This window comes from Rhineura floridana, chromosome 11 (assembly GCF_030035675.1).
Source record: "Rhineura floridana isolate rRhiFlo1 chromosome 11, rRhiFlo1.hap2, whole genome shotgun sequence".
In the NCBI taxonomy this organism is placed as follows: Eukaryota; Metazoa; Chordata; class Lepidosauria; order Squamata; family Rhineuridae; genus Rhineura; species Rhineura floridana.
The window spans coordinates 69,248,903-69,276,183 of record NC_084490.1 but is presented as its reverse complement, the minus strand read 5'-3'; the positions used below and the strand labels follow the sequence as shown (position 1 = coordinate 69,276,183).

The 27,281-nt window shown below is 40.5% G+C and overlaps 1 protein-coding gene across 2 annotated transcripts in view; it reads left to right on the top strand.

The window, feature by feature from the left end:
* Positions 1-2,436: 2,436 nt before the first annotated feature.
* LOC133366176 (brorin-like) overlaps positions 2,437-27,281 on the top strand; it is a 42,326-nt gene continuing 17,481 nt past the window's right edge. For both annotated transcript variants that reach the window (XR_009758362.1, XM_061588976.1), the window contains exons 1-2: positions 2,437-2,676; positions 4,682-5,466. Coding sequence is in view for 1 of the 2 variants with exons in the window: in XM_061588976.1 (XP_061444960.1) it covers positions 4,756-5,466 (711 nt within the window). In the remaining variant the exon portion in view is untranslated. The remainder of the gene's footprint in view (positions 2,677-4,681; positions 5,467-27,281) is intronic.

Sequence of the window (27,281 nt, the reverse complement as noted above, 5' to 3'; positions counted from 1 at the left end):
TGATTGGTTCAGATTCCCGGGCTTTTCCAAGCACATTCACGCACATTCATGCACATGCGCACAAGTGAAAATCCATTATTGGATGGTAATGACGGAAGGGGTACTGGGACACGCCCAAGGTCCGCCCATGGACTGCCTACATCTCTATAAACTGCTGTATTGCATCCGAGCCCCTAATGTTGCAGCGGATGATTACCAGTTTAAAAAAGCAAATCACATTTTTCCCGATAATGCCAAAGCGGATTTAACCACGCGAAAATGCGCAAAAGCACGTGGCATCATATGGATGACCGAAAAATAATGAATACACAAAGCGATCATGTCACACATTATACAGTCGTCTGGATGAGCCCTAAGTCTGAACCCCAGCAAGATGGAGGTGCTGTGGGTTGATGGTCACCACATTTGGATAATTGGTCAGTTGCCTTCTTTGGATGGGGTTATACTCCCTCTGAAAGAGCGGGTTCATAGTCTGGGGGTGCTCCTGGATCCATCTTTGTTGCTAGAGGTCCAGGTGACCTATGTGGCTAAGAGTGTCTTTTACCAGCTTTGGCTGGCAAGACAGCTGCAGTCATTTCTGAACCAGGATAGCTTGATCACTGTTGTCCAGGCACTGGTGACCTCCAGGTTGGATTACTGTAATGTCCTCTGTGTGGGACTGCCCTTGAGGTTGGTCCGGAAGCTGCAGCTGGTGCAAAATGTGGCAGCGCAACTTTTCCCTGGGGCAGGGTATAGCCAACATGTTACCCCACTGCTAAAATAACTGCACTGGCTGCCCATTAGGTACTGGACCAAGTTCAAGGTTCTGGTTTTGGTGTACAAAGCCCTTTACAGCTTGGGACCAGGATACCTGAAGGATCGTCTTACTCCTTATATATCCAGTTGATCACTGCACTCTGGAGATGAGGGCCTCCTGTAGAAAACATCTTATCAGGATGTCTATTCCACACAACATAGGAAGTGGACCTTTAGTGTTGTGGCATCTACCCTTTGGAATTACCTCCCATTAAATATTAGACAGGCGCTATCTCTGTTATCTTTTCAGTGCCTACTGAAGACCTTCCTCTTTCAATGTTGGAATTGCTTTTGAAGATTTTTTGAAGATTTTTTTTAAAAAAATGTGTTTAAAGATGTTTTGTTTTAATATCTTTTAAATTCTTTTGTTTTTAAGAGGTTTTAGAGTGTTTTTAATGTTTTTATTTGCCACTTGGGCTCCATATGTGTATGCCTATGGGCCAAACAAGACTTTCTGCAAAATCTCTACAGGATTTTTTCTACAAAATCCCTAGAAGTCCAGTATAGAACTGGACTTGAGCAGCGGAGGCCCCCCCCCCCAATCCTTGGAAGTACCTTCTCCAGCTGGGCAAATACTGGCTGGAGTGGAATTTAGATCACAGAAATGGCATCTCTGGAACGGTAGACCCACTTCCCTCCTTAAGGTGGCTGCCCCAAGCTAATTGGATAGATCCATGGGTGAAAAATAGAAGAGGAGAGGTTTGATCAAGGAAACTGGAGGACAGTTTCACTCATATTCGACCTATTATATAGATCAGGAGTGAAGAACCTCAGGTCCATAGCTCCAGGCTCCTCTTTCTGGTCCTCGGGATTCGGTCCCCACAGATCACACCCCTCACTGACCCTGCTCAGCAGAACCCTCTTCTAGTGATTTTACATGACTGGAGTCACCCTCAGCCTGAAAAAGGTTCCCCGACCCTGCAGATACAGGTGAAGGAGGCACATGTGCTGCCCAAACCAGGCTAGTACCTGCATGTTGTTTCTTCATACAACGCTCCCTCTTCTTAAAAGAGAATTCCTCCTCTCCCCGCCTTTTCTTAGGCTTGTCAATCAATGTAGAACGGCTAGTTTGTGATGCATTTTATACATTATTATTATGTTTACAAAATCCACTGGTGGGAGATATACGACCCCCAAGGCTTGACTTAAAGCAGTCCCCCATCAGCCGTTTGCTCTGTACAATGACGACTATGAATCCGCATTTTAGGGCAGGCAGCAGCAGCTGCTGCCACCGTAGCGAAAATGACAAAGAGCGAGGGAAGCGGACGACGACGCGCTGCCCTTCTCAAGTAGAAGACTGGAGAGCAGTGCTGGATTTAGACTTGGTGAGGCCCTAAGCTATATAAAGCTTGGAGGCCCTTTGTTAAAAAATTACACCAGATATATATATTCAGTACACATAAAAAAATTTTGAGGCCCCTGTGGATTGTGAGGCCCTAAACTGTAGCTTGTTTAGTTTATGCCTAAATCCGGCACTGCTGGAGACCCAAACCCGGCGCCTTAGACTACCACTTTAGAAACGGGGAAACATTTTATATTATACGCCAAAGAAGGAGGAACCAGCAAGGCTGTGAAGGAGCCGCAATGTGAAAACCACTAGGGAGGAGCCTGCCTTTGCGCTTCCTTCTCCCCTCCCCACGAGGCTGAACCGGTATATTTTCGTTTGTTGTCGGGCGGCTCGTGTAGTGCCTTTGCCTCGCCAGGCAAAGAGCCAAGCGGAGGAGACTACGGGCAGAGGCCCGTGTTGCTTGCCTGTCCTCCTTTCAGAACGGAATGGGAGCGAAAAGCAGAGCTGTCGTTTCTCCCGCGCAGAGAAGTAGCCCACTGACTGGGCTGACATGAAAAGAAGGGAGCTGCTTTGCTTGAGCTATGTGTACGAAGGTAAAGGGGGGAAAGTGGGGGAGACCCCCTACTTCCTCTTCGAGGCATCAGCAGTAACGTGAACTTTTTCCTTTTTGGAAGTTATAGTGTGTATTATATCATTCCGTGTGTATTCTGTCTGTGTGTGTATTTGTGTGGTGTACGCAACATCCTAAACGTAAGCAATGAAGATCGCTTTATAGTGCCGTAAGCTTTTCGCTGGTAACTATCGAGTAGTGCTACTCACTCCCCCCTCTGTGTAACTGCATTCGCGTTAACCTCTAGTCTCCTTGCTTCTGTGTTTGCTGTCATCCCTCTGTGCTTTCCTCTCTCTCTCTCTCTCTCTCTCTCACACACACACACACACACACACACACAGACTCCATGAAGAGGATGCAACCTAGAGATTTTTTTCTCGAGTGTGGGCGGGGGCTTTGTCTTCAGAACTGGAAAGGCCATTACAGTACAGTGCGTGTGTGCATTTTATCTTGTGTTTTCATTCCGTGCCTTGTTCTTTGACTCAAGGTTTTAGCTGCTGCTGAAGTGTCTAAAACCTGAACTGTTTTCTTCATTTTATTATTGTTACTATCTTGTCATTTTGTTTGGGACGTTTTGAAACATGAAATGACCTTTATGATCTTCATCCTCCTAACCAACTCAGAGTATTATTTCCTATTCACAGACAGGGAAACAGAGTGAAGGATTAATTCCAGAATAGTATCGATATTAGTTGCAAGAGGCTAAATTAAAGGCAGGCGACAGTTGATTACTTTTTATAAGAGAATTAGAAGTGGCTTGAGAGAGGCATCTCTGACCATGGTGCACATAACTTAGTTTGTGCCACTTTTTAAGCAGCTTTTTGCAGGTTTTGGTATTATTTGTTTCAAAAACCCGACAATCGGAAGCGAAAGTGGGAAGACTGCACAGACCATCTGAACTGATGAAGTAGGCTCTTACCTGTAAGAGCACTCATAGCAGTAAACATTAGTCTTTAGGGTGTTGAAAAGTAACTAACTGTCTTGCTCAAGTGATTCTATTTATGAGGTGGAACTTGAACCCAGGACACTTAAATCCAGTGCTATCCACTGTACCACAGTGGTTCTTGTTTTCTTTTTCATTATTTTCCTTCGGCTTTTCAATATCTATGGATATTATGAGTTTGCTTTCCCTCTTGCTCAGCAGTGCAGCTAGGTAATTTTATATCTTGGACATAATGGTCTCACAGGCCCTTCCCTTTAGACAGCCATATGTATTACCATTTACATCCCCTCCCCCCCCCCGTTCCATGCTTTACAATTGCTTCTACATTCCTGATGTTAGAGTTTAAAAATGAACAAAACAGTATGCCAACCCTAACCAAAATAATATTCTGAATATGTCCAATTTCACATTTTATACTCACTTAAATCATATTGACTATAAAAATAAAATGGAGTTTAAAATGGAGCCCACATGTATGGATGCTTGATAAGCAGGTATTCACAATAATCCAACCTCAAACAGGACATGTATGGATCTTGAGGCCACCAACTGAATATGGAAAACACAAATTTTGCGATTAGGTATGGATGGGCTCTTAATTAGAACTCCTTCTTATCTTAATATACTGTAACATTTCTCTCTCCCCACCACCTGTCCTCAAAATCTACTCTCCATTAATGTAACTTTTTAATTAACAGTATAATTATCCAGATGTTTTTGATTCTCTCAAGCATTATATTGATTTTTTCTCTCTAGTGATTTACAGTGATTAAGATACGAAATCTCTGTCCTATCTTTAAAACAAAAAAATCTGCAAGCTGTTTAGGATGATATAGGTCATTATTCTCATCTGTGTCTAAGAAGTATCAACATATGCAAAAATACTAAACAAATCCATGGCTGTGTTGTAATCTGAAGTCCCAGATCCATGACTTCTACTGGCCTATATTTCTTTTTATACATGATGAATGAAGGTGTATATATTGTTTCAATGAATGAAAAATGCATACTGAAAACTGTAGTGTCCTAACTGATCTGTTTCCAGGGATTGTGAATTGACAGAGTGGTTCCCTTTGATGTGAATGAAGCAAGTCCTGCCTTTCTGGGATGCCTTAGGTGATGCCCAGCTCTACTGCAATGGCAATTGAGGCTCTGTCTAGCTCCCTCCTTGTGACTTGCTGCCTAATGTTTGCTCTCTGTAGCTCCACTGCACCTTTGCAAAAACTCACTCAAGACAAGCAGGAAATAAAAACAAATCAAGAAAAGCGGAACCACACATCCGCCTGGGAGAACCAGAATCAGACAGGACCTGGGAAAATGAATGAAATGAGCAGGAATGGAAGAGAGGAGGGCATCAGAGACTGGAAAAGCAAAGGTAACAGAAGTTATTTTAACAAAGAATCTTGGACTAAGCAAAAACAAGCTTTGAGCAGCCAGACAACAAGTGGCAAGTTTGGGAGCCTCCAAACCCAAGAACAGATGGAGGTTGTTCAGGAAGGGTTTCTAGCTGCTGAAGATTCTTCTTTCTTGGATGTTGCTGGTAGTACCCCTGAACCTCCAGAGGAATATGCTTACCCAGACTACCGTGGAAAAGGCTGTGTGGATGAGAGTGGCTTTGTTTATGCGATTGGGGAAAAGTTTACTCCAGGTCCATCAGCATGTCCTTGCCTTTGCACTGAAGAGGGTCCTCTATGCATTCAGCCAGAGTGTCCTAGACTCCACCCTCGCTGTATTCATGTTGACACCAGTCAGTGTTGTCCACAGTGCAAAGAAAGGAAAAACTACTGTGAGTTCCGGGGGGAAATCTACCAGACACTGGAAGAATTCACGGTAAGGCAAAAGTGGTGGTGGTGAGGGGGGCAGCTTTTCATTCTCATGGTATTGCCCTCCTATTGGCTTTCATGTTCTCAAAATGATTTCTTTGAGACTATTTCACATCTTTCATTGTACTTGTAGTCCTTCAAAACCACAACCTTTTATGTTAAACAAAAGCATAACAGTTTAACGAGGTTTTGATCTTTCTTTAACTGCTGTGTAATTTTTTTAAAAAATACAAGTCATAATCACTATTAAGTCATATAATAATAACATGGATGTCCTGTGGATTTCCATTGTATTTTCAGAATATGTATTGTTCCTGCATTGTATGGGCTTTAATAGGTTTGAGGGTGGGCAGAGGTGGTTAACAACACAGCAGTGAAATGTATTTCTGATCTGAGTCTCTATATTTTCCCCTGATTTTGCCTCTTCAAATGAGGATGTCAGAGTTATATCATCCTGTCAGTTATTATCAGCCTCTGGTATAACACTAACGACATATTAGTATTGTGTTTCACAACAGGGAGCTTGATGTGGTTAGTTAAATCAGGGTTGGCATTTCTGTCTGGTAAAACTCTCTCTAATAAGGCAATATTTTCATTATCCTGGAAAATTTAATTTCTACTTTGCAGAACACTGAAATGGTGACTTAGGACTCAACCACAAAGTTGATTTCAATAAAAAGTTTTTTGTTATAGATAGCACATGATGTCCCTACTTGTTGATTACAAGAGTTTTTATTTATCTGTATACAGAGAATTGCACATTATTGGCATGATTCTTGGAAAGCATGTTTCTAAGGCTGAAACTATATGTGACATGCAGGTATGTTTTTTCCAAACTTAAAAAAGAAACAGCCATGGGAGAGTGCAATCTTAGGTGGAGAACCAGCATGGGAAGTAAACTGCAGAAGGGCGGCCGGGTCTGGCAACCAAGCGGTCTTCTGCATCTTTAAAAGTTGTGCAGGAGGGAGAATTCCACCTTGTGGTTTTTCCCATTACAGTGTTGAAAGAACACCTGCACTTGGCTGACTTTCTCTACTCCTAAAGATACAGGATCAGTCTCAGCCCCTGAACCTGGCAACCCTACTCTGAGTAGACATGGTTAGGATTGTTCTAGTAGAATCATAATTCAGCACTTCTCATTTCTTTGTGGTCATGAGCGGTATATACCTAAAAATACGTGTTTGTCATTCTGTTTTTTAATGCATCATTAACATTAACACAGAAATGCGTTATTAGGAAAAACCCAGAATATTTCTTCCCTATCATTTTCTTTGGCCACCAATATTCAGACACGCCCAACAGCAATTGTAATGGACCAGTTGAAATCTTGGGTTGTCAACATAGCACCTGTGGGCACAATGGCACCCTTGAGTAACTGGCCTCCATGAAGCTTCTATTCCTTCTCACTGCCTCTTTCATCATGAGGTGATGAAAGTGGGTACCTCTCCCCCCCACCCCGGAAAAGTACAAAAAAAGAATATTTGAAGAACTTTCAGCTCCATGTACTTTTCAAGGCTCAGATCGGCAGCTGAACAGAAAGCAGAGTGACCTAGAGGGTAGGATTAAAAGAAGAGTGATATGGGAGACTAGTGGAAAGAAAACAAAGAGACTTAGGGAAAACGGGTAGAGAGTGGGTTACCACAGGATTTGGGATGGACAGACTCATTGAAGTCCAATCCACCCCAGTTTCAGAAGGACAGGACTAAGTCTGAGCTGTCCTGTTTCCAGGTGGATTTTTAAGAGGAAATTCTTAAAAATTCATTCAGAAACACACGTAAATACATTTTAAAACACCGTACAATGTGGTCTGAAGGCTTTTCAGAAGTCCCTCCACTTTAAAAAAATTAAAAAAAATTCTACCTGCTTGTAGTATAAAGCCCCTGGAAGTGGCATGATGTGCCACCACTTCTTGGGTAATAGTTTAGAGAAAAAGATGGCTGCCCTTATGTGCTATGGGGGCAGCCATCTTTTCCCCATGCAATCCTTGTCTATTCTGAGTAGCCTCTCAATCCATGTCTATTCTAGCTTGTTTGTGCAGGTCTGGCTGTGTGTGACTGGGTGGGGGTGGTTAACATACTCTTGGTGGTTGTTCCCTGCCTGTGAAATGCCCCTCCCCCACCTCAGTGAAATGTGGCCATCTCCCACATTATTAACTTTCAGAAGGAATTAAAACTTCCTTGTTTGCCCCAGGCATTTGATCACTGAAAGATGCTCCTCTTTATTAGAATGTGATTCTTTTACATGTTTTTATATGGTTTAAATTTTTAGGTGTTTTAAATTGTTTTTAAATGTTTTAAATACGTATTTTTATTTTTAATTGTATTGTTTTATAACTGATGTGTTTGTTGCCCTGAGCTGCTTTGGGAGGAACTGCAGGAAATAAATATAATTGCTAATAATAATAATAATAATAATAATAATAATAATAATAATAAACAAGCATATTATACTTGCTAATTTTGGTCCATATGCATTAAGCATTAAGATCAAACTTCCCCAACCTGTTCCAGATGGTTTACACTACAATCCCCTCAACTTTAGCCAGCATAGCCAAGGGTCAGGGATGATGAGAATTTAGAGTTGCCAGGTCAGAAGCATCCCAAACCCTGAGGTGATGTCATAGGGAGCAGGGCCTAGTGTTGTCATGGGGCGGGGCCTAATGATGTCATTAAGCATTATACATTAAGCATCAACCACAGTTGCTTGGAGCATATCACTCAAACAAAAAAAATTCTCTCACTGGAGATTAAGATAGGAATCTTAGCTAAATGAGGGTGTTTCCAGGTCCAGCTGAAGTGATGGGATCATTCCTTTTCACTTGCTTAGACAGCCTGGGTAAGGAACATTTAATCTAGCCTACTTGCTTCTGGCATGAAGGCTTTAACTGCCCTTGGGCCAGGCTAGTTGCCAGAAGACTGTTGTAGGAATAAAGCTGTAATGTTGTAGTACTTGTAGTGTTGTGGAGATGTTAGATGGGAGCACTCAGGAGTAAAGATGGATGCCTCTGAAGGCTGCAATTCTAAGCACACGATAGGACTAAGCCCCATAGAACTCAGCAGGATTTACTTCAGAGTAGTCTACACCGTCAGGCTTTCAAGATATGTACCTACTCAGAGGTCACAGAGAGGCTGTTTCCCAGGAATCTTTGCTGTTGCAGGTTTTCCAACCTCTGCTTCACTGAGGTGAATCAAAGATTAAAAATCCCCAATATTGTATTCCTCATTACAACAGAGATGTGGTATCATCCCCATGACCAAAAGGCTCAAGGTGATCTTGAGAAGGAAAATGAAATCAAGGAGGTATCCAAAAGAGGAAATACTGTAGGAATCAGAATTCAATTACCCTCACATAGACTGGGTACATGTGTATTCTAGTCATGACTAAGAGGTACATTTCTAGATACTCTAAATGACTGTGCCCTAGAACATCTGTCACTTAATCTTAAATGGTGCCCAGGATCTGGTGTGGGATGTAAGTGTTGCTGAGTGAATTGGAAACAATGACCATAGTGCTATTAAATTCAACACATTGGTGAATGGACAATTGCCAAGAATATCCAAAATAGTCACATTTGACTTCAAAAGAGGGAACTTCCCCAAAATGAGGAAACAGGTAAAAAGGAAGGGAAAAGTCAAGAGGGTCAGATCTCTCCAGAAAGCTTGGGAGTTGTTTAAAACCACAATATTAGCTCAGCTAGAATGTACATTGCAGGTCAAGAAAGGTACCATCAGAGCCAAGAGTGTGTTTTAGTTTTATTGTTTATTGTTGGCCTTCAAGCTTTCCTGCTACATTTCTACAGGCTTTCCACTCATAGATTTAGTTTCTGAACCATAACACAGAGCGCTCTTACTGTGCCCTTATTAGTTCAAGCTGATGCTTTAACTAAAGCATTAAATGAATGGGTATTACTTGCCCTCTAGTCACTCAGCTGCTTGCCTGTTAGCTTTACCACCTTGTCACTGAGGCAGAAACACTTCTTCAGTTGTGGCTCCCTCTAGTTTGTAGAGCAGGCTTTGAACTCCTGTGATAATGATAGTGCAAGGAACCAATTCGTGCAGGGCTAGCCAAGACCAAATAGTGTCCAAGTCAAGGCACATCTACAGCACCCCCTTCTATATGTGTTCAGAATGACACACGTACAGTTTTACCTTTCTGCAAAAACAATGGCTGAGAGAACATTCTAAGAGGCCCAAGGGGAAATATGGAAAATCTTACAAGATTCTGTAAAGGTCTGGAACATTCTAGAATATTTGTGAAAGATGAATCCACTTATGGAATACTTGAAACATTTTAGTTCAAACATTCTGTTTTTCCTTCTCTTCCTAATAATCAAACTAGCAAAATAACCATAGTGAATGTGGGTTTGATACTCACTAATCTCCTATGCTTTGCACCCTCAGTAGCAGAAGCAGAAAGAAGTTCATGGGGGGTCATGCAAATTGGGCAGAGCCAGCTTTTGTGAATGGAGACATGCTTGAGCAATGTGGCTCTGAACATCTGGGGCAGTTTCCCCCACTCTCAACAGCCGTCTGTGCCCTATCCCCTGCTGTCGAGGAAGATCCCCCAATTCTCCAGATAGGCTTTTGGGGGGCTGCAGAGAGCAGAGGAGTAGGCCAGAAAGTCCCTTTCTACAAGTTACTTCCACTCATGCTACTTAAGATCCAAGCCATAATATCTGATTACTTTTATGGTGATACACATCATTTGTTGAAAAGGCACTGATGATGTAAAATTTCCCACCAATCAACTCTCTTTCTACATGTTAAAGTAATGCTCGACGTACACTTTTACACGTGAACAGAAACTGTTTGTCCTATTTGTTCTACCTGCTGAATGGATAGATGAATAAATACCCTGTGAGAGGCACCCCCTGAGATTAGTGGCTTTCCAGACAGTTTCCTGGGTTGCCTGACTCTGCACTCCTAATACCACATCCTAAATTAACCTTGGGCCAGTCACTGCCTCTCAGCCTCAGAGGGAGGCAATGGTAACCCCCTCTGAATACCGCTTACCATGAAAACCCTATTCATAGGGTCACCCATAAGTTGGAATCGACTTGAAGGCAGTCCATTTCATTTTTTTTCAAGGCCATCACCGACTATTCACCCACAGAAGAGGGTGCATGTCCAATCTCTTAATGATTTGCTTCTTTGGTGTTGCAATCTTCCAATGAACCACTTTTAGGGGTAGGCAATTCTGCTGTTTGATTGGGTCACTGAGTTTGTCAGGTTGCAAACAAAAGAGGTCATGCATTTTGTCTCTGTGCACTGAGTTTGTCACTGCTCTGACTTTGTCTCTTTATGGCCGGATTTGTGTCTCATGCAGAAAGGAATACAGGGGGTGGTCCTCTCCAGGTGCAGTTAATTCTCACACTTTAAAAGTAAAGCATTTTGACTGTAAATATGAAGCATGCCTCCAATTTAAATTCAGAAAAAGATCCTCAGATATAAAAAGCCTGAGAACCCCTTGTTTGAGATCTACAGCCAATACCTTATGGCTTACCTATAAACAATTGAAACAAGACAGTCCCTGCCCACAGGCTTACAATCTAAAAAGCATGACACACAAGGGAAAAGGGACAGGGAGGGAAGAGGGGGAAAAGCAAACTTCTTAAATAGTAGTTCAGCTGGCATAGACACAATTCAGTGCCTGATGGAACTGTTCTTTCAGCAGAGCTGATGGAATGAGCCCTCTTTCCATCTCTCCCATTTTAATGAGAAGCTACCTAATTCCCACTTCTTGAAACAATATCTGAACCAAAACACAGCTGTTCTTCGAAACTCACACTTCTTTGAATGTTAATGCAGTTCTTCAACCAACGTGTACAAAATGCATATATTAGGGGAAAGTGTGTATAAAATAATAGTGGAAATAACATACAAAATGCCTTATATTAGGGAAATTGCTTGCAAAACTGTGTATGTTAGGCAAAACTGCATACAAATGTCTTTATTAGGAGAAATTCAAAGTAAAATGCTGATGAATTGTCAAGAGGATTTGGGGGGATGGGGATTGTTGCAGAAATGTGAAGAATTGAATTCCAGGCTGGGAAAATAAGAAACTTGAGAGAAACCAAAGCTGATAGATCTGCCCATCCTACACTAGAGGCAACTTATATGCATAAATATTTGTTTCTTCTCAGTGAAAGTTTGTTCTTTGGCTTGGAGTGACAGAAAGTAATATAAGTGTCCCACATTTGTATTTTCATTTTGTATCTGTTCTCTTCAAGATTTGAAGTTCTCAAAATACATTTTGTATCTGAAGTAAACAATATTACAGTAAAATAACAAAACAATCAATAAAATCACTTCCAATTTTCCTAATGGCAGCTCTTCCAAACAGCTCCCCAGCAGAGCAACAAAGACATTTCTTGGGAATATTTCATGAATTTGGATTTCTTTGTAATGACCCACAGATGTTATGGATTGGGGGATAAATTGTTCAGCCCATTTCAAGCCTGTTAGCCAGAGGGAGCTCACCCATCTATGTCTTATACTAAAGTTGTCTAATACTCAGACCCTTAATCCATCTAGCCTAGTATTGTGTCCTCTAACTGACAGCAGCTCTCCAAACTCTCACTCAGAAGTCTTCTTCAGTCCCCCTGTCTAAGAACTTTTGAATGAGACCCCAGGATTCAACTTGGGACTTGCATACAAAACATACACTGTGCATTAAATACCAAAATTAATGCTCATCAGTGATCTGTAAAGACGTGAGAAAAGGGATATCTACCCATTGGATTGGTAGAACTGTGTGCTGTTCCCATAATGGTCAACCCTGTTTCCCTAATCCTGTATTTTGTTCTGGGTATATGGGAGCACCAACACACAGGCAAGACTCCACCATTCACAAGGGTGAGGTCATTCATTCCAAATCTGGAAATTCAAGTTCTTTTTGGGGATAGGGGGATTTTTTTCTGAGTGCAGATGTGCTCCCTCAATTGGAATGAACGAGGTAGCTCATAGGCCTGGAAGCCCGATGTCTATGTTAAAACACACATGGGACTAGAGTTGTGAGGTGGTATCATTAAGCATGATACATTAAGCATCAACCATAGTTGCTTGGAGCATACCACTCAAATAAAAAAATTCTCTGATTGGAAATTAAGATAGAAATCTTAGCTAAATAAAATAATGTTCCCAGGTCCAGCTGAAGTGACGGGATCATTCCTTTTCATCTGCTCAGGGAGCCTGGGTAGGGAACATTAGATCTAGCTTATTTGCTTCTGGCAAGAAGGGTTCTCAGGGCAGGGCAGTCACCAGAAGGCCATTGTAGGAAGAAAGGAGCCTAATGTTGTGGAAATGTTAGATGGAAGCACTCAGGAGTAAAGATGGATGCCTCTGAAGGCTGTAATTCTAAACATGCTTACTAAAGGACTAAGCCCCACAGAACTCAAAAGGACTTATTTCTGAGTAGATATTGTTAGGATTGTGCTGTTGGTAAGGCTTGACTAGAGATCCTCTGCAAAGATACCCATATCCAAGCAGGGTTGGCAACCCCCTGCCTGGAATTTCCTGCCTGCCTTTTAACGTGGCTGCTCCAAACTTCGTTACAGACTTGGCCCTTCACTGCAGAGAGAGATTTGAGAAGTGAGTAAGAGGTAAAAAGATTCTCTACTCTTTCCTGTCTACTCTGTGGGCTGCTGTAAACTCACTTTGACAGCCAACGTAATTCCAGTGAGTAATAATTGGCAGAGAGAAAACACACATAGTTTAGTCTACCTTCACAGGCAAGAGCAATCGAAGCCACACTTCACAGTATGTGAATTCTCTTTTACCACTATTGGGCAAGAAACAAACCATCATGCAAATAATAACATGCATCATTAGTGGGTTTAAGGGGTTGAACTGACCACATGGAACCCCTGTTGTTACCTGTATGGATGTAAGGGAGTAAGGTCAGAGATAAATGAAATGCAAATAGAAAAAGAAAAAGACAGTGATTATTTTTTCAATGCTTTACCATACCAACCATAACAAGATTCCTATAAGTAAGACAGAAAACTTAGTATCCCACAACCAGTCAGAAAAAAATCCTGGCAGCCAGTCAGCCAAAGTCACAGAAATTCCCATGCAGCACAACCGGACTATAGTTAGTGCAGAATGCTGCAGCATGATTGCTGACATATTAGCACATAATAAATCTAGTCTGGAATCCACACTGGTTGCCAATTTGCTACCAGGACACGTTCAAGGCGTGCTTTCCATGTTACAGGTTCCACATAGTACTTCTTCTACTCTTGTAAGAAATCAATCCTTTAGGGTGGCAGTCCCTACACTTTGGAACTCCCTGCCTATTGACATTAGGCAAACGTTTCATTGTACTCTTTTCAGCTCCTGCTAAGATCATTTTTGTTTAGGCAAACCTACCCAGGCATGTAGAAGCTATTGTGTTTTTTATCTGTTTTTAACTCATCGTCGGTTTTATTATTTTGAATGTTTTTAAATACCTGTCTTTAAATGTTTTTGCCAATACTTCTGTTGTTTTAATTCCTTCCATAAACTGCTTTGAGGTTTTTTTACAATAAAACAGTGTTATAAATGTAAATAAAATACATAACTATAATTTGGAGTCACTGTGGCCCTTGGGTGTCTTTTCTCTTTTAGGCCCAAAGGAATCTGCCTTACACTGAGTCCGGCCATTTGATACCATCTAGCTCAGTACTGATAACATGGGCTAGCATTGGCTCTCCAGCATTCCAGGCCATAGTCTCTTCCAAAGATTGAAAAAGCATGTGTCCTACCACTGAGCTACAGCCCTGTTTAAAAACATATCTTTTAAAATTGTTCTTTTCAATTCACTGCATACTAGGGCAGATCCATATCATTCATTTAAAGCACACTCAACATACATCTGGAGCACATGAATCCCACCACAGAATCGTGGCAACTGTAGTTTGTTAAGGATGGTGGAACGATAACTGTGAGGGGGAAAGTACACTTCCCAGGATTCTTTGGGGGAAATCATGTGCTTTAAATGCAAGTTCGATGTGCTTTAAATGTATTATGTGGAGCAGTATTACTTTATAAACTTTGCCTGCATATAAATCATTTTAATTAAATTTTTAAATGGAAATAAGCTACAAAGTTTACTGGGTGACCATGGGCTACGCACCATCTCTCACCCTAATGTGCCCCTCAGTGTGAAAACAACAAGGAAGAAGGGCACACTTAAAATGTAGAGGAAATAATAATTATTTACAACCATCGTGTGAAATCAGATATATATCAAGACATAGTACAAAGAAATATTTATATAAGCATGAATGTCAAAGATGTTTATTATTTACACAACCTGTAAAGCTATTTATAGTGCAATTATATGCATGTTTACTCAGAAGCAAGTCCCAATATATTTAATGGGGCTTTCTCAGACAAGGAAGCATGCACAGGACTGCAATTCAGTGATAAGGAACTTCACTCACCCAATCCAAAATTCAGAGTCATGCCACTTTAAGCTGTTTTGGAACTGTTTTATAGTTTTATGGTTAATGAATTTTGAATGGCTTTGTTTCTTGTTGTGAGCTGCCTTGGTTTCCAACCCTATCTCACAGGGTTGTTGGAAATATTCCATATACACACACCCTGGAGATGTAAAAGTACATGCACCCCATATAATAATTTATTGACAAAATGAGTTGGCCATTGTAGAACATTTTTAAAGTATTAGTTTCCTGCCCAATAAAAGCAATGACACCTAAAAAAGCCCTGCCTAACTGCTTAAAAAAAGGGGGTCAGAGGGGGAGAGAAAGATTTAGAACACAATCTTTTTCTATGTTCACTCAAAAGTCCCAATGATTTTCAGCACAATCCTAACTATGTCTACGCAAAAGTAAGTCCTACTGAATGCAATGGGGTTAACTCTCAGGTATGTGGAATTAGCATTGCAACTTTACTCCCAGAAAAGCTTCATATTGAGAAGGTTTTCAAAACAGGTTATGAATCAGACAAATAAACTGCCCTCTTCAGCAGTCCAGTAAAATTTAAACTTATTTGACTCCTTAATTAGAAACACTGTAGCATGTACACTTTTTAAAACTTCTGTTCAAAAATTACTTGAAAGATAAAATATATAATATGCCATTTTCCCAAGTAATTATCCTGCTGTGATCTTCTGTTGTAGTGCAATCCTATGCATGCTTACTCAGAAGCAAGTCCCCATCCTGTACAGAGAAAGTACTATGCCGTTAAAGGTATATATTTACTGAATTCCTGATGTGAGACAAGCAGGGAAAGGAAACTGTTCTTAGAACTTGAAATTAGGTTTAGGTATTGCCTGGGCATCAACAAATCTTCTGTCACTACCCTGACTTCACTTATTGGCTAAAAATCTGAAAGGGCAGGGATTAGAACAGCCAGTACCACCAGAAGTTGCAGGGGAGGGGGTGGCTGACATTTTTATGATATTTATATCTTTTGAACCAGACCACCTTGAAATTTGATTTTTGTTTTTCAATGAAAGCAAAGAGTCCGGAGATAAAGATGACTCACCCAGAGGCCTAGAAAGGACCCCCCAAAACCAGTATATCTGGGCAAAAGCTGGAGACCTGTCTACCCTATATGGGACTGTGGATTTGGGTTACCAGGCTTCCAGTTTTTGGGCAGATTCTCTGGTTTTGGGGGGGTTCCCTTCAGGTCTCTGGGTAACTGGCCTGGTTAGTACTTGGATGGGAAAATGCCTAGGAATACCGGGGTGCCATAGGCTTAGAGGAAGGCAATGGTAAACCACCTCTGAATACCTCTTACCATGAAAACCCTATCCAAAAAGATTCATAGGGTTGCCATAAGTCGTAATCGACTTGAAGGCATATAACAGCAACAAACTATGCTTAGAAGAAACAAGAGCATAATCCTTTACTGTTTGCTTCTGCCTGCACTCACCTCCCCTTCCTCTGTTGTTTTCCTTGTGGTAAGATCCTCAGAGCAGGGATCTGGAAAATGACATGTGCACTGATGACATATATTAACATTTCTGCATACAGACACAAACAAAAGCTCCTGTAAAAATAGTATGTGGAGGATAACGCTAGCTTAGAATTTTCTTTCTGATTTGCTAGTTTGCTATGTGTAGTACCTTCTCTTTTTTCCATGTTGGAGTATATCAAACACAATATTCTTCACCAGTTGCCTATAGGTGCATTCTTAACCCGCAAGGATTTTTTTTGCCTATTAGTGAATTTCCCTGCTTTTTAGTCCAGGAGGTAAGAAACACACTTACTAAGCCCCATAGAACTCAGTAGGACTTACTTCTGAGTAGATATGGTTTGGATTGTGCTGTTGGTAAGGCTAGGTTTGACTAGGGATCCTCCGCAAAGATATGTGAGACCCTATCAGCACATAATACCTCTGCTACCAGGCAAAAACAGCCTGGTAAAGGTCATCCATCAGGGCTCCCAAGGCCAATTCAGTCCTGTAACCAGGCCTGAACCCAGACTGGGATGGGTCAAGATAATCTGTTTCATCCAAGAGTATTTGCAATTGTTGCATCACAACCCTCTCTTGCAATTCTCCCTTCCCCCTGCACAACTTTTAAAGATACAGAAGACCTCTTGGTTGCCAGGCCCAGCCTCCAAGATGTCTTCTGTAGCTTTAAAAGTTGTGCAGGGGGAAGGGAGAATTCCACCTTGTGGTTTTTCCCATTACAGTGTGGAGAAAACCTGCACTCGGCTGAATGTTCTCCTCTTAAACATACAGAGTCATTCTCAGGCCCTGAGCCTGGCAACCCTATATAGGATATAATTAGGCAAGATAAGGTCTGGTTGCAGCTGTACCAATTTGTGGGTGGGAGGGGGGGAGAGAAAAAATATGACCCTTTATAGTACAAATCAATCTGGTTAAGGCAAGTAAAATGTGATGCATGTAATACAAGGACCGACCTGCAATCCAGTACTTGTCTACTCAGAAGTAAGTCCCATTGGGTTTAATGGGACTTACTCCCAGGTGTATATATTGTGTACACACTTACCTGGGAGTAAGTCCCATTGAACCCAATAAAGCTTACTTCTGAGTAGACATGTATTGCATTGCAGCCTTAGTTTCCTTTTCCCCATTTTAATTCTGCCTTCTGTATCTTCACAACAGCCCTGCGAGGTAGGTTAGGCTGAGAGTTACGGACTGGTCCAAGGCAATAAATAAGCAAAAACAATGATGAGTAAAAATTTAAAATGTGAAAATGCTCATGCTCAGAGTATTTTTGTCGGTCTTTGTCAAGGCTTTGTGCGTGGGTTTCATGTCTACATCTGGAGGGCCAAAGGGTCCTCAACACACCTGATCTGAGCTTCCGGCCAGTCCATTTTATAAAGTTTGTACACTACCGGTTTTAACTGCTGTCAGCAATATGTTGAGCGTTATTTCAAATTGTTCTGATGTAGTTTTATTATTGTGAGCCACCCTCGGCAACCTCTGGGGAGAGAGGGTGGGTTGTAAATTTGAAGTAAAAATAAAATGGAAACACTAAGAGGAATGCTTTTCTGTGCTTCAAGGTTGCCTGAGAGACTGCAACCTGCACTGGATCCCTGCATGGAGCAGGGGGTTGGACTCGATGGCCTTACAGGCCCCTTCCAACTCTACGATTCTATGACATTAAAGTCTTTATTAGTTCATCTGCAGATTCTAATCAGGGCATCTAACTAGTTTGCTGTCAAAGGAGCAAAGACTTATGGTATGGGTCACGTTTTATATTTTAGCATTACATAAAACTGTGTTGATCCAACAGCTCAAGTTAGGCAAAGCAGAAGAGGGCTCTTAATACAGGGCGATCTTAAGAGAGAGGGGATGGGCTTTTTAATGCCAGGAATGGGTGGGTCACTTTTCATAGAACCAGAAGAGTAGAGTTGGAAGGGGACTATAAGGCCATCAAGTCCAACCCCAATGCAGGAATCCAAATCAAAGCATTACCAACAGATTCTTCTCTTCTCCAGGCTAAACATGCCCAGTTCTTTCAGTCTCTCCTCACTGGACTTTGTTTCCAGTCCCCTGATCATCCTTGTTGCCCTCTGTGACGTCCTTCCCCAGCACCACCTGTGAAGCTCTCACTTGGGGCTACCAACAGACAGGAACGTCAGGTTTATTCTTACCCTTTATAGCTCTAGCACAGATCTCCCTAGATCCCACTGCTAGGCAGCACCACCAGTCACTTTCTGTAACCCAAACTCCCAGAGACTTTGCCTAAGTCTCTCTATAGCTTGTTACTTTGTGACTGTGTGCCTATGCTGTTCCCAACCCCCTTGTATCTTTATATTTAAAGCATACAACTCTGGGTTGCTCTGGATACGTGACTTGTTACAATCTCTCCCTTCATTGCTGCCACCATTAGATACAGTTTCTGTTCAGCCTTGGTAATTACCTTGCCCTCCCTTCTGGTCTGTATATTCCCCCAGCCAAGGATCAGGCCTTTGGTAAACCAAACAAGTATTTATTTAATATCAGAAATAACAAGATTACTTAAGGAATGTTTCACAAGTGTATGGTTTCATCTATATTCTGTTAGGTACTTAACTTCTTACTAATTGCCTCAGAACTCTGACTCACTCTCGAACACCACCTCTCAATTCACCACCTCCCAGATTCAACTGTCATTCTTCCATTTATACACTGAGCCATTCAAACGCTCAGCCAATCATCCAGCATTCTACCACTCATGTACTCCCCCCTCCTCTTTCACTCTACTTACCATATATCTTCTATATAACCAGCACTTACCATATTTACAATATAATCAGGAACATCACACCCTCCTCTGAATCTGTTCCAATTTGCCTGCAACCTTATTGAAGTGCGGAGACCAGAACTGGGTGCAGTATTCAAGATGAGGCCTAACCAGTGCTGAATAGAGGGGAACTAATACTTCATGCGATTTGGAAACTATACTTCTGTTAATGCAGCCTAATATAGCATTTGCCTTTTTTGCAGCCACATCACACTGTTGGCTCATATTGAGCTTGTGATCAACGACAATTCCAAGATCCTGCTCACGCATCATATCGCTGAGCCAAGTATCCCCCATCTTATAACTGTGCATTTGGTTTCTTTTTCCTAAGGTTTCTTAAACTTCGGGCGCTTCCTTTTCTTTCCCACCATCATTCCTCCGTCTTGATGATCCCTTGTTTCTCTCTCTCTCCTCCCCAGAGCTGGCTTTCCCGCCAACAGCCAAAGTATTTTATGCCATGAACAGCACGTGCCTGGACTTCATGCTCTGACCGGGCAGCCAGTGCAATTCTTTCAGCAGTGGGGTCACATGTTGGCGATACCCTGCCCCAGTGAGCAGTCTTGCCGCTGCATTTTGCACCAGCTGCAGCTTCCGGAGCAGCCTCAAGGGCAGCCCCACATAGAGTGCATTACAGTAATCCAGCCTGGAGGTTACCAGTGTGTGGACAACAGTGGTCAGGGTATCCCGGTCCAGAAAAGTCGCAACTGTATTGTTTTTCTTTTAGGATGCAGTCTCTTTGGAAGATGTGGCTGTGCAGTTCACGGAAGAGGAGTGGGCTTTGCTGAATCCTGACCAGAGAGCTTTGCATAGCAAAGTCATGTTGGTGATTTCTGGGACTCTGTCCTATCTTGGTAAGGCCCCCTGTTTGGTCATAATTTGTTATGTGCCTTCAAGTCGGTCACGACTTATTCCAACCCTATGAATCAGCGACTTCCAATAGCATCGGTCATGAACCACCCTGTTCAGATCTTGTAAGTTCAGGTCTGTGGCTTCCTTTATGAAATCAATCCATCTCTTGTTTGGCCTTCCTCTTTTTCTATTCTCTTCTTTCCCCCCCCCCAGCATTATTATCTTTTCTATTGAATCATGTCTTCTCATTATGTGTCCAAAGTATGATAACCTCAGTTTCATCATGTTAGATTCTAATGATAGTTCTACTTTAATTTGTTCTAACACCCAATTATTTGTCTTTTTCACAGTCCATGGTATTGGTCGTAATATGTGTTTTCAAATTCCACATTTCTAGATTTAATGAACATGAATATTCTGATGTAGTGCCACCTATTTCAACTGGGATTCTTAATATTCTGCAGATAACCTTGAATGGACAGCCATCAATTCTCTGTGAACACAGATCTCTAGTTACGTCCTTCTAAAACAATGGTCCAATTCGCTGGAATTTTTCACTAAAATGTTTCCCCAAGTGCTAACAGAGCATATCCGAGCTTTATTTGAGTTTCTACTATAGCCCACGAGGTGCAACATTTGGCATTCTGGACTTTGGGAAGACACATCCAAAGCTTCCCTCTTAGTTTATCTTGAATGAATATACTTTATTACAGTCACAAGACCAGCCATAGGTAGATTCATTTTGATCACATACAATTAAATTTAAATAAGAACGGCTTAAAAAACTCTTAACACCAGCTGTTAACAGTTATACATTTCGCTCACATACAATTAAATTTAAATATATACATCTTAAAACTCTTAACGATATGAATTGAAACATATATTACAATCAGACTAGTCAAATAGGAATAAGAATAAATCTGTATAAATCAATCATGTAGAGCTTAAGCCATAAAGATCTTTTAGGAATCGTGGGTGTAACTGAAGTAAAAGTAATACTACTTAAAACTTAAAATTAATATTAAAATTTTAATATAAAATCCTAATCATGTAAAAGCTAATCAGTATTGTTTAGCATGTCTTTTCTATGGTTTAGAGCAGCCAAACTATACTTAGCAACTGCTAAAGTCGTCTCTGGCAAGTAATCACCTAGTAAATAATCCAACCAGAAAGATTCAGGTCTGTACAAATAAGGGCCTAGGAGGGGAGTAATTAAATGGAGTCTCTGAGAATGATAGAATGAACAACGTAATAAAACATGAGCGTTGGTTTCAATTTCCCCCGACCCACACGGGCATATTCGCTCCTTGTACAGAGTTTTGTTAAATCGTCCATTAAGTAAGGCTGAAGGAAGAACATTAAGTCTCATCCGTGTAAAAGCCTTCCGATATTTTGAAATGGCTAAAGCAGATATATATGGCATTGGCCTTAGGAAACTTAAATTACATCTTTGATTTTTTATTAACATTTGTTGGTGTTGAACATCAATATCTCTTAGGCGCTGACTGATATTAGACCGAGCAGCTTCTAGGCCCATAGCATAGATTGCTTGTATAGAAAAGCCTGTTTTTAAAACTTTATTTTGTATCACATTGGCCCAGATGGATTTACAGTTATCCCTTAGAATAAGGGGAGCTAATCCTATCGGTTCCAGGATAAGTTTTAACCAAGTATTGATCCTATAGAGCCATATTCTGGTTTTTATAGATTGAACACCCAGCTCTAATCTTAGCACTCAGTTAGAGACACATGAGGGAACTGCCATAATCGATCTTAAGAAACTATTCTGCACTGTTTCAAGTTCAGTTAATTTTTCATTGGTGCCCACTTGGGACCCAAATGTCAGTTGCGGAATAATTTTGGCGTTAAAAATTTTCAGAGCTGGAAGAATGGATTGTCCACCTTTAGAGTAAAAAAAAAGTTATCAGGGCTTTCGTTGTTTTTTTTGCATTAAGAACTGCCATTTTGGTGTGCAGTTGATAGCTCCCTGATGTTTGAAAGGTTATTCCCAGATATTTAAAGGAATTTACCTGTTCAATTTCTTGGCCTTCAATATACCAATGGTGTTTGGTTCTTTTTTTAGTGAAGGCCATTACTTTAGTTTTTTGATAATTTATTTTCAATAATTCAGAGGAACAATAGGAGGCTATTTGGGACAGTAAGCGTTTTAAACCTATTGGGGTCCTTGATATTAATACTATATCATCTGCATAAAGAAGAATGTTTCTCGGACTGCCTGCTAAAATCGGAGAGTGTGACGATATAGAAGCCAGTTTTGAAACAACATCATTAATATAGATATTAAACAACAGGGGTGCCAAAATGCAACCCTGCTTAACACCTTTGAATGTTGGTATAGAGTTTGTCAAGTAACCCTTATTGTTACATCTTACTTGAAGGGAGGTATTTTTATGAAGTCCTTGTAACAGTATAAGCAATCGCTTATCTATTCCTAAATTGGATAATTTTGTCCATAATCTGGCTCTATCCACCAAATCAAAGGCAGTTTTTAAATCGATAAATGCAGTATATAGAGCACCACCTTTATTACCTGCATACTTGGAAACTAAATGCTGCAAGATCAGGGCTTGGTCAAATATTGATCGTTTTGGGCGGAAGCCTGTCTGTTCTATGGCTAGAATATCATTTTGATCCAACCATAGGGTCAGCTTTGAATAGAGATGGGCTGAATATAGTTTACTTATAATGTTAAGTAAACTTATTGGCCTATAGTTTGCCGGATTGGATTGAGGGCCTTTCTTATAGATTGGAATAATGATTGCCGCACCCCAATTGGGTGGGATCATCATAGACGAATCAATATAGGTAAAAAGGGCTGCCAAAATGGGAGCCCACCATTTTGCATTTGTCTTAAAGACTTCTGATGGAATGTTGTCAGGGCCTGGTGCTTTATTTGATTTTAATCGAGTAATAAGCTCTAAGATTTCATCATAAGTTACAGGGGGCCAAGAAGGGACCTCATTTGGCAAGTATTGATTCTCATTTGATGTGTCAGTATTGGCGTGATAAACTCTTAAAAAATAATTCTCCCAGTCAGTTGGGGGTACCACGCAGTTTAATTTGGCATTGGACTTTGGCCAGTGGTGGAAAATTATGCGCCAAAAAACATTTGAGTTTTTCAATTTGGCAGCATTTATAAGCCGCTGCCAGGTTTCAGTGGTTTCTAACCCTTTTTTCCTCCTTATTAACCTTTTATATTTCTTTTTAGCATCGCAATATATTTGTAAATGGGTCGAGGATCTACTTATCTTATATCTGTGATACACAGCCACTAAGTCTTTACGTGTATCTCCACATTCCTTATCAAACCATGATTTAGATTTATAATGAACCGCATTTAGTTTGACTTTTGAATTTTGTTGAATGGTCGTTTGTAAAGCGACCATCAGTTTCTGAAGATCGTGACAAGGATCTATCGAAAGAGAGGGAGATAGTAGTTGGGCTTTAATGGACTGTATTTCAGGGGTACTCAGACTGTCTGTAATAGCCTTTTCTATTTTTATCGCCCATCTTATCCTAACCTGGCGGATGTCGACTTCTTCATCCGTGAACGTACGTTGTTTTAAATGAATATATTCATCAGTACAATTAAATACCAAGGATATGGGAGAGTGGTCACTTTCTGGGCGATTCATAATTTTGTAGTTTTCGACCAATTGAAATAATTCTTCAGATACAAAAATTAAGTCAATCGTCGAAGAACCTCTAACAGAAAAATGTGTAAGTTCCCCTTCAGGGTCACCTCTTGAATGGCCATTCAGCAAAATAAGATTTAATTTAGTTGTCAGATTCATTAGACAAAGACCAGCATAGTTTGTTCCTTTATCCTTTGACTGTCTCGAGGATATATTTTGACAGTTTGCAGTTATTGGGGACAGTTGATGATATTTGGCATAGAGGGATGAGTCAGATTGTCCCATCCTGGCATTAAAATCTCCTGCTAATATCACCAACATTTCAGGATAAATTGATGTCAAATTTGCTAGCTGGGATTCCAGTAGAGCCGTTTGTTTTCTGGCTGTCTTTTTATCTCGACATGGAGGAAGATAAACATTAACCAATATTAAGGAAAAGTTTGGCAGTTTTAAAATAATAGCCATCGCCAATTTATGTAGCACACACAGCTTAATAATTCTGACTTTCAATGAGGTTGCAATGTAGATACTAAGCCCCCCTTTTGGGCGGCCACCTCTATCGCTCATAGTAGCTGCCATATGATACGATGTATATAGCCTTCTAAATTAACTTCTTCCACAGACCATGTTTCTTGAAGTAAAATGAAATCGTGCGTGAGCAGAAAGTCATTTACATACTGATAATTTACCTTACTCTTCCAGCCAGCAATGTTCCAAGAAGCTATTTTTAATTTATCTATTGATGGACTACTTTTCAGTCAGATGGCAGAGGATGTAGATCTGTTGTGTTTCAGGGTTGACGTCAAATTTAGGTCAGACTTTGAAGACAGATCTTGTTGAGATATTAAATTGTTAGCTTTATTTGGGTTGTTTGTAAACAGTGGGAAATTTTCCAACAAAGGATGAGGCGTTGAGTTCGTAGCAAGCTTTACTCTTGAGTTCTGTTCTTGCAAAACAAGTCCATTTTGCTCAGAGGTCTCAGCTCTATTTTGAGAGTGCAAATCTGCTAAAGGAGTTGGTAAGGGATATTGATTATCGAAAGGGCTTTTTTCTTCCAAAGTCGAGATTAACTTTCTGAGTCTGATAAGAATCTCGACTTGAGCCTTTGGATCCAGTTCTCTGTATGAGTCTAGGAGAAGCAATTCTTCTGGTAAAAAGTCGGGATACTCTATGAGCATATTTTTTGGTGACGAATTTATAGCAGTTGAAGCTCGATGTAGGATGTCTGGTTTTTCTGCAAAGTCTTCATGTCTCACATATGACCGGTCATCTGCTGTTCTTTGATTGGATTCACAGTTCTTCTTTGTTGGTAAACGATGGTTTAAAATAGGATTTAGTGCTGCCAGAAGATTAAACGGAGGAGCATGGTTTTCAAAAAATCGTGTAATCCGTATTCCATGATCGAGGAAACTTGATCTTTTCTCATATAGGGAATTTACTATACTAAAATCTTGAAACGTGATTATGGCTCTTGCATTTATGTAATTATAAAATAAGTATTCAACATCAATAACTTCGTTAAATTTGAACATCTTGTAAGATATTCCTTCAGCCAATTTACAGAAGTGATGTCTTCGTTCTTGTTGACTCAACACTCCTTTGGGTTTTGGGTAATTTATGAAAACCAGTTTATTTTTATTTAACATTAAGTTCATTGTTTGGTATGAAGGGTTCGTAGGAACGTTGGTAATTTCTTTAGATTCGTATTTTTTGTAAGAAATCCCTTGTGAGGTGGAAGCTGATATTTGGTTTTCTTTATCTTCCGATAACTCTGGAACAAACAGAGTTTCTTTTGGAATTGGAGGGAGGTTTTCCAATATTAGTTGATTTGGTTCCTCGTGAACTTTAGATTTCTTATGCTTTCTCTTTCGCTTTCTTCTCTTCTTTTTTTTAGGCATCTGACACGGAGGATCAATTAGCCTGAAGAGTTTGCCAAAATTCATATGCGATTTGGGTTTAAGTCTACGATTTTTTTATTGTGTGTTTTCTTACAATGTTCCATAGTGTAATGACTGCCCTTTAAATCTTTTCTGGCGCATTGTCTACGATCTGTAAACGTTGTTTGGCATGCTTGAGTAGCTGTGTCTGGTTTTTCATTTGCCTTTCTGTTTTGATTATCCAATTTCATTATACAGTCTATCAAAATTGTGAGTAAAGAAATTGATTCAGCAACAAAACTGGTGATCTGAGATAAGGATTGTGTTACTGCCGAATTCCATGTTTCATTTGGTATTGTTACTTTGTGGAAGGGAGTCATTGGAGTACCCAATTTTTTCAAATTAGGCAAATTTGCCAATAAAGTGGATCCAAGGGAATCTTCCTGTTGCGAGAAATCTATGGGCGGCTTGAAGTTGTACGTCAACCCCTCTGGAAGATTAGGTTCCGACAGAACTTCATCCTGAAACAGCACTTCATGTAATTCCTTTAGGTGCGTCAGCTCTGCTGATACCTCATTGTGGGAGGATTCCAGAGGTGGCATAGAGCTATATGAGTTCTCATCAGTCAGGTTAGCTCTCAGCATCTTCTCATCCGTCTGAAAGAGGCTGTTTAAATTGTCAACGGATAGTAATTCCTGGGCCAGATTTAACACTGAGGGCATGCATTCTTTGTTTTCCCATACGCATAGATTACTTATAGTCCAGTCAGTTATATTATTTTCGGGATCTGAGTTAGGTTTTAGTTCTATCCCTTGTTTTTCTTTCTCTTTTATATTATAGAACTGTGTTATTTTTGGTTGTATATGCTTTGAGTTCTTTACATTATTGTAGGTTGTGAGGGGCTCTTCACAGGGAGTAATGCCCAGAGTTTTATAGGACTTCCTCGTTAGAACCATAATTTACTTCCACCAGTTTAGTTCCTCTTTTAATTATAACAGCATAAGTTCATGAGGATATTCTTTCTTTATCTGTCTAGTATACTTTGCACTCTACACTCAATGAGGATAATTGGTACTTACTTAGAGGTTGAAACTGTTAGAAATACTCCGTCAACAGTTGAATGGTAATTAGCGTGAAAAGACTTCAAAGACACCATTCCGGCAGGACTTTACCTTCTGCTTTTCTAAAACACGTTTATCCTTGAAACCAGTTTTGGTTTCATCTAACTAAAACAACTGTCTTTCGAGGGAGATTAGTTGCAGCCAAGATTCTTTTCTTATCTGCCTTTGTCAGTCAAGTAGTCCAGGCCTCCTGATTTTAAAAACAAAGGAAAAAGAGAGGAAAAACCTCACGCGGGTTAATTTTTAACTTCGAGGAGTTTCAATAAGTTATAACAATTTGAAACCAATTATATAACTGCCACTATGACAGTTAATAATAATAATAAAATTTAATTTATGTGTCGTCTATCTGGCCAATGGCCACTCTAGGTGACGTACATATAGTAAAATACAGCAAAATACAATACAATAAAATACAATATAACAATATAAATTATAAATTATAATAACAACAATACAGAGTAGGAGGCATTTTGATCATAAGAACATTAAGCCTCCCCAGACGTCCCAAAGGCCTGTTGAAAAAGCCAGGTCTTCAAGGCCTTGCAGAACATATTCAGGGAAGAGACGTGCTGAAGATCTTGTGGGAGGGAGTTCCAGAGGGTGGGG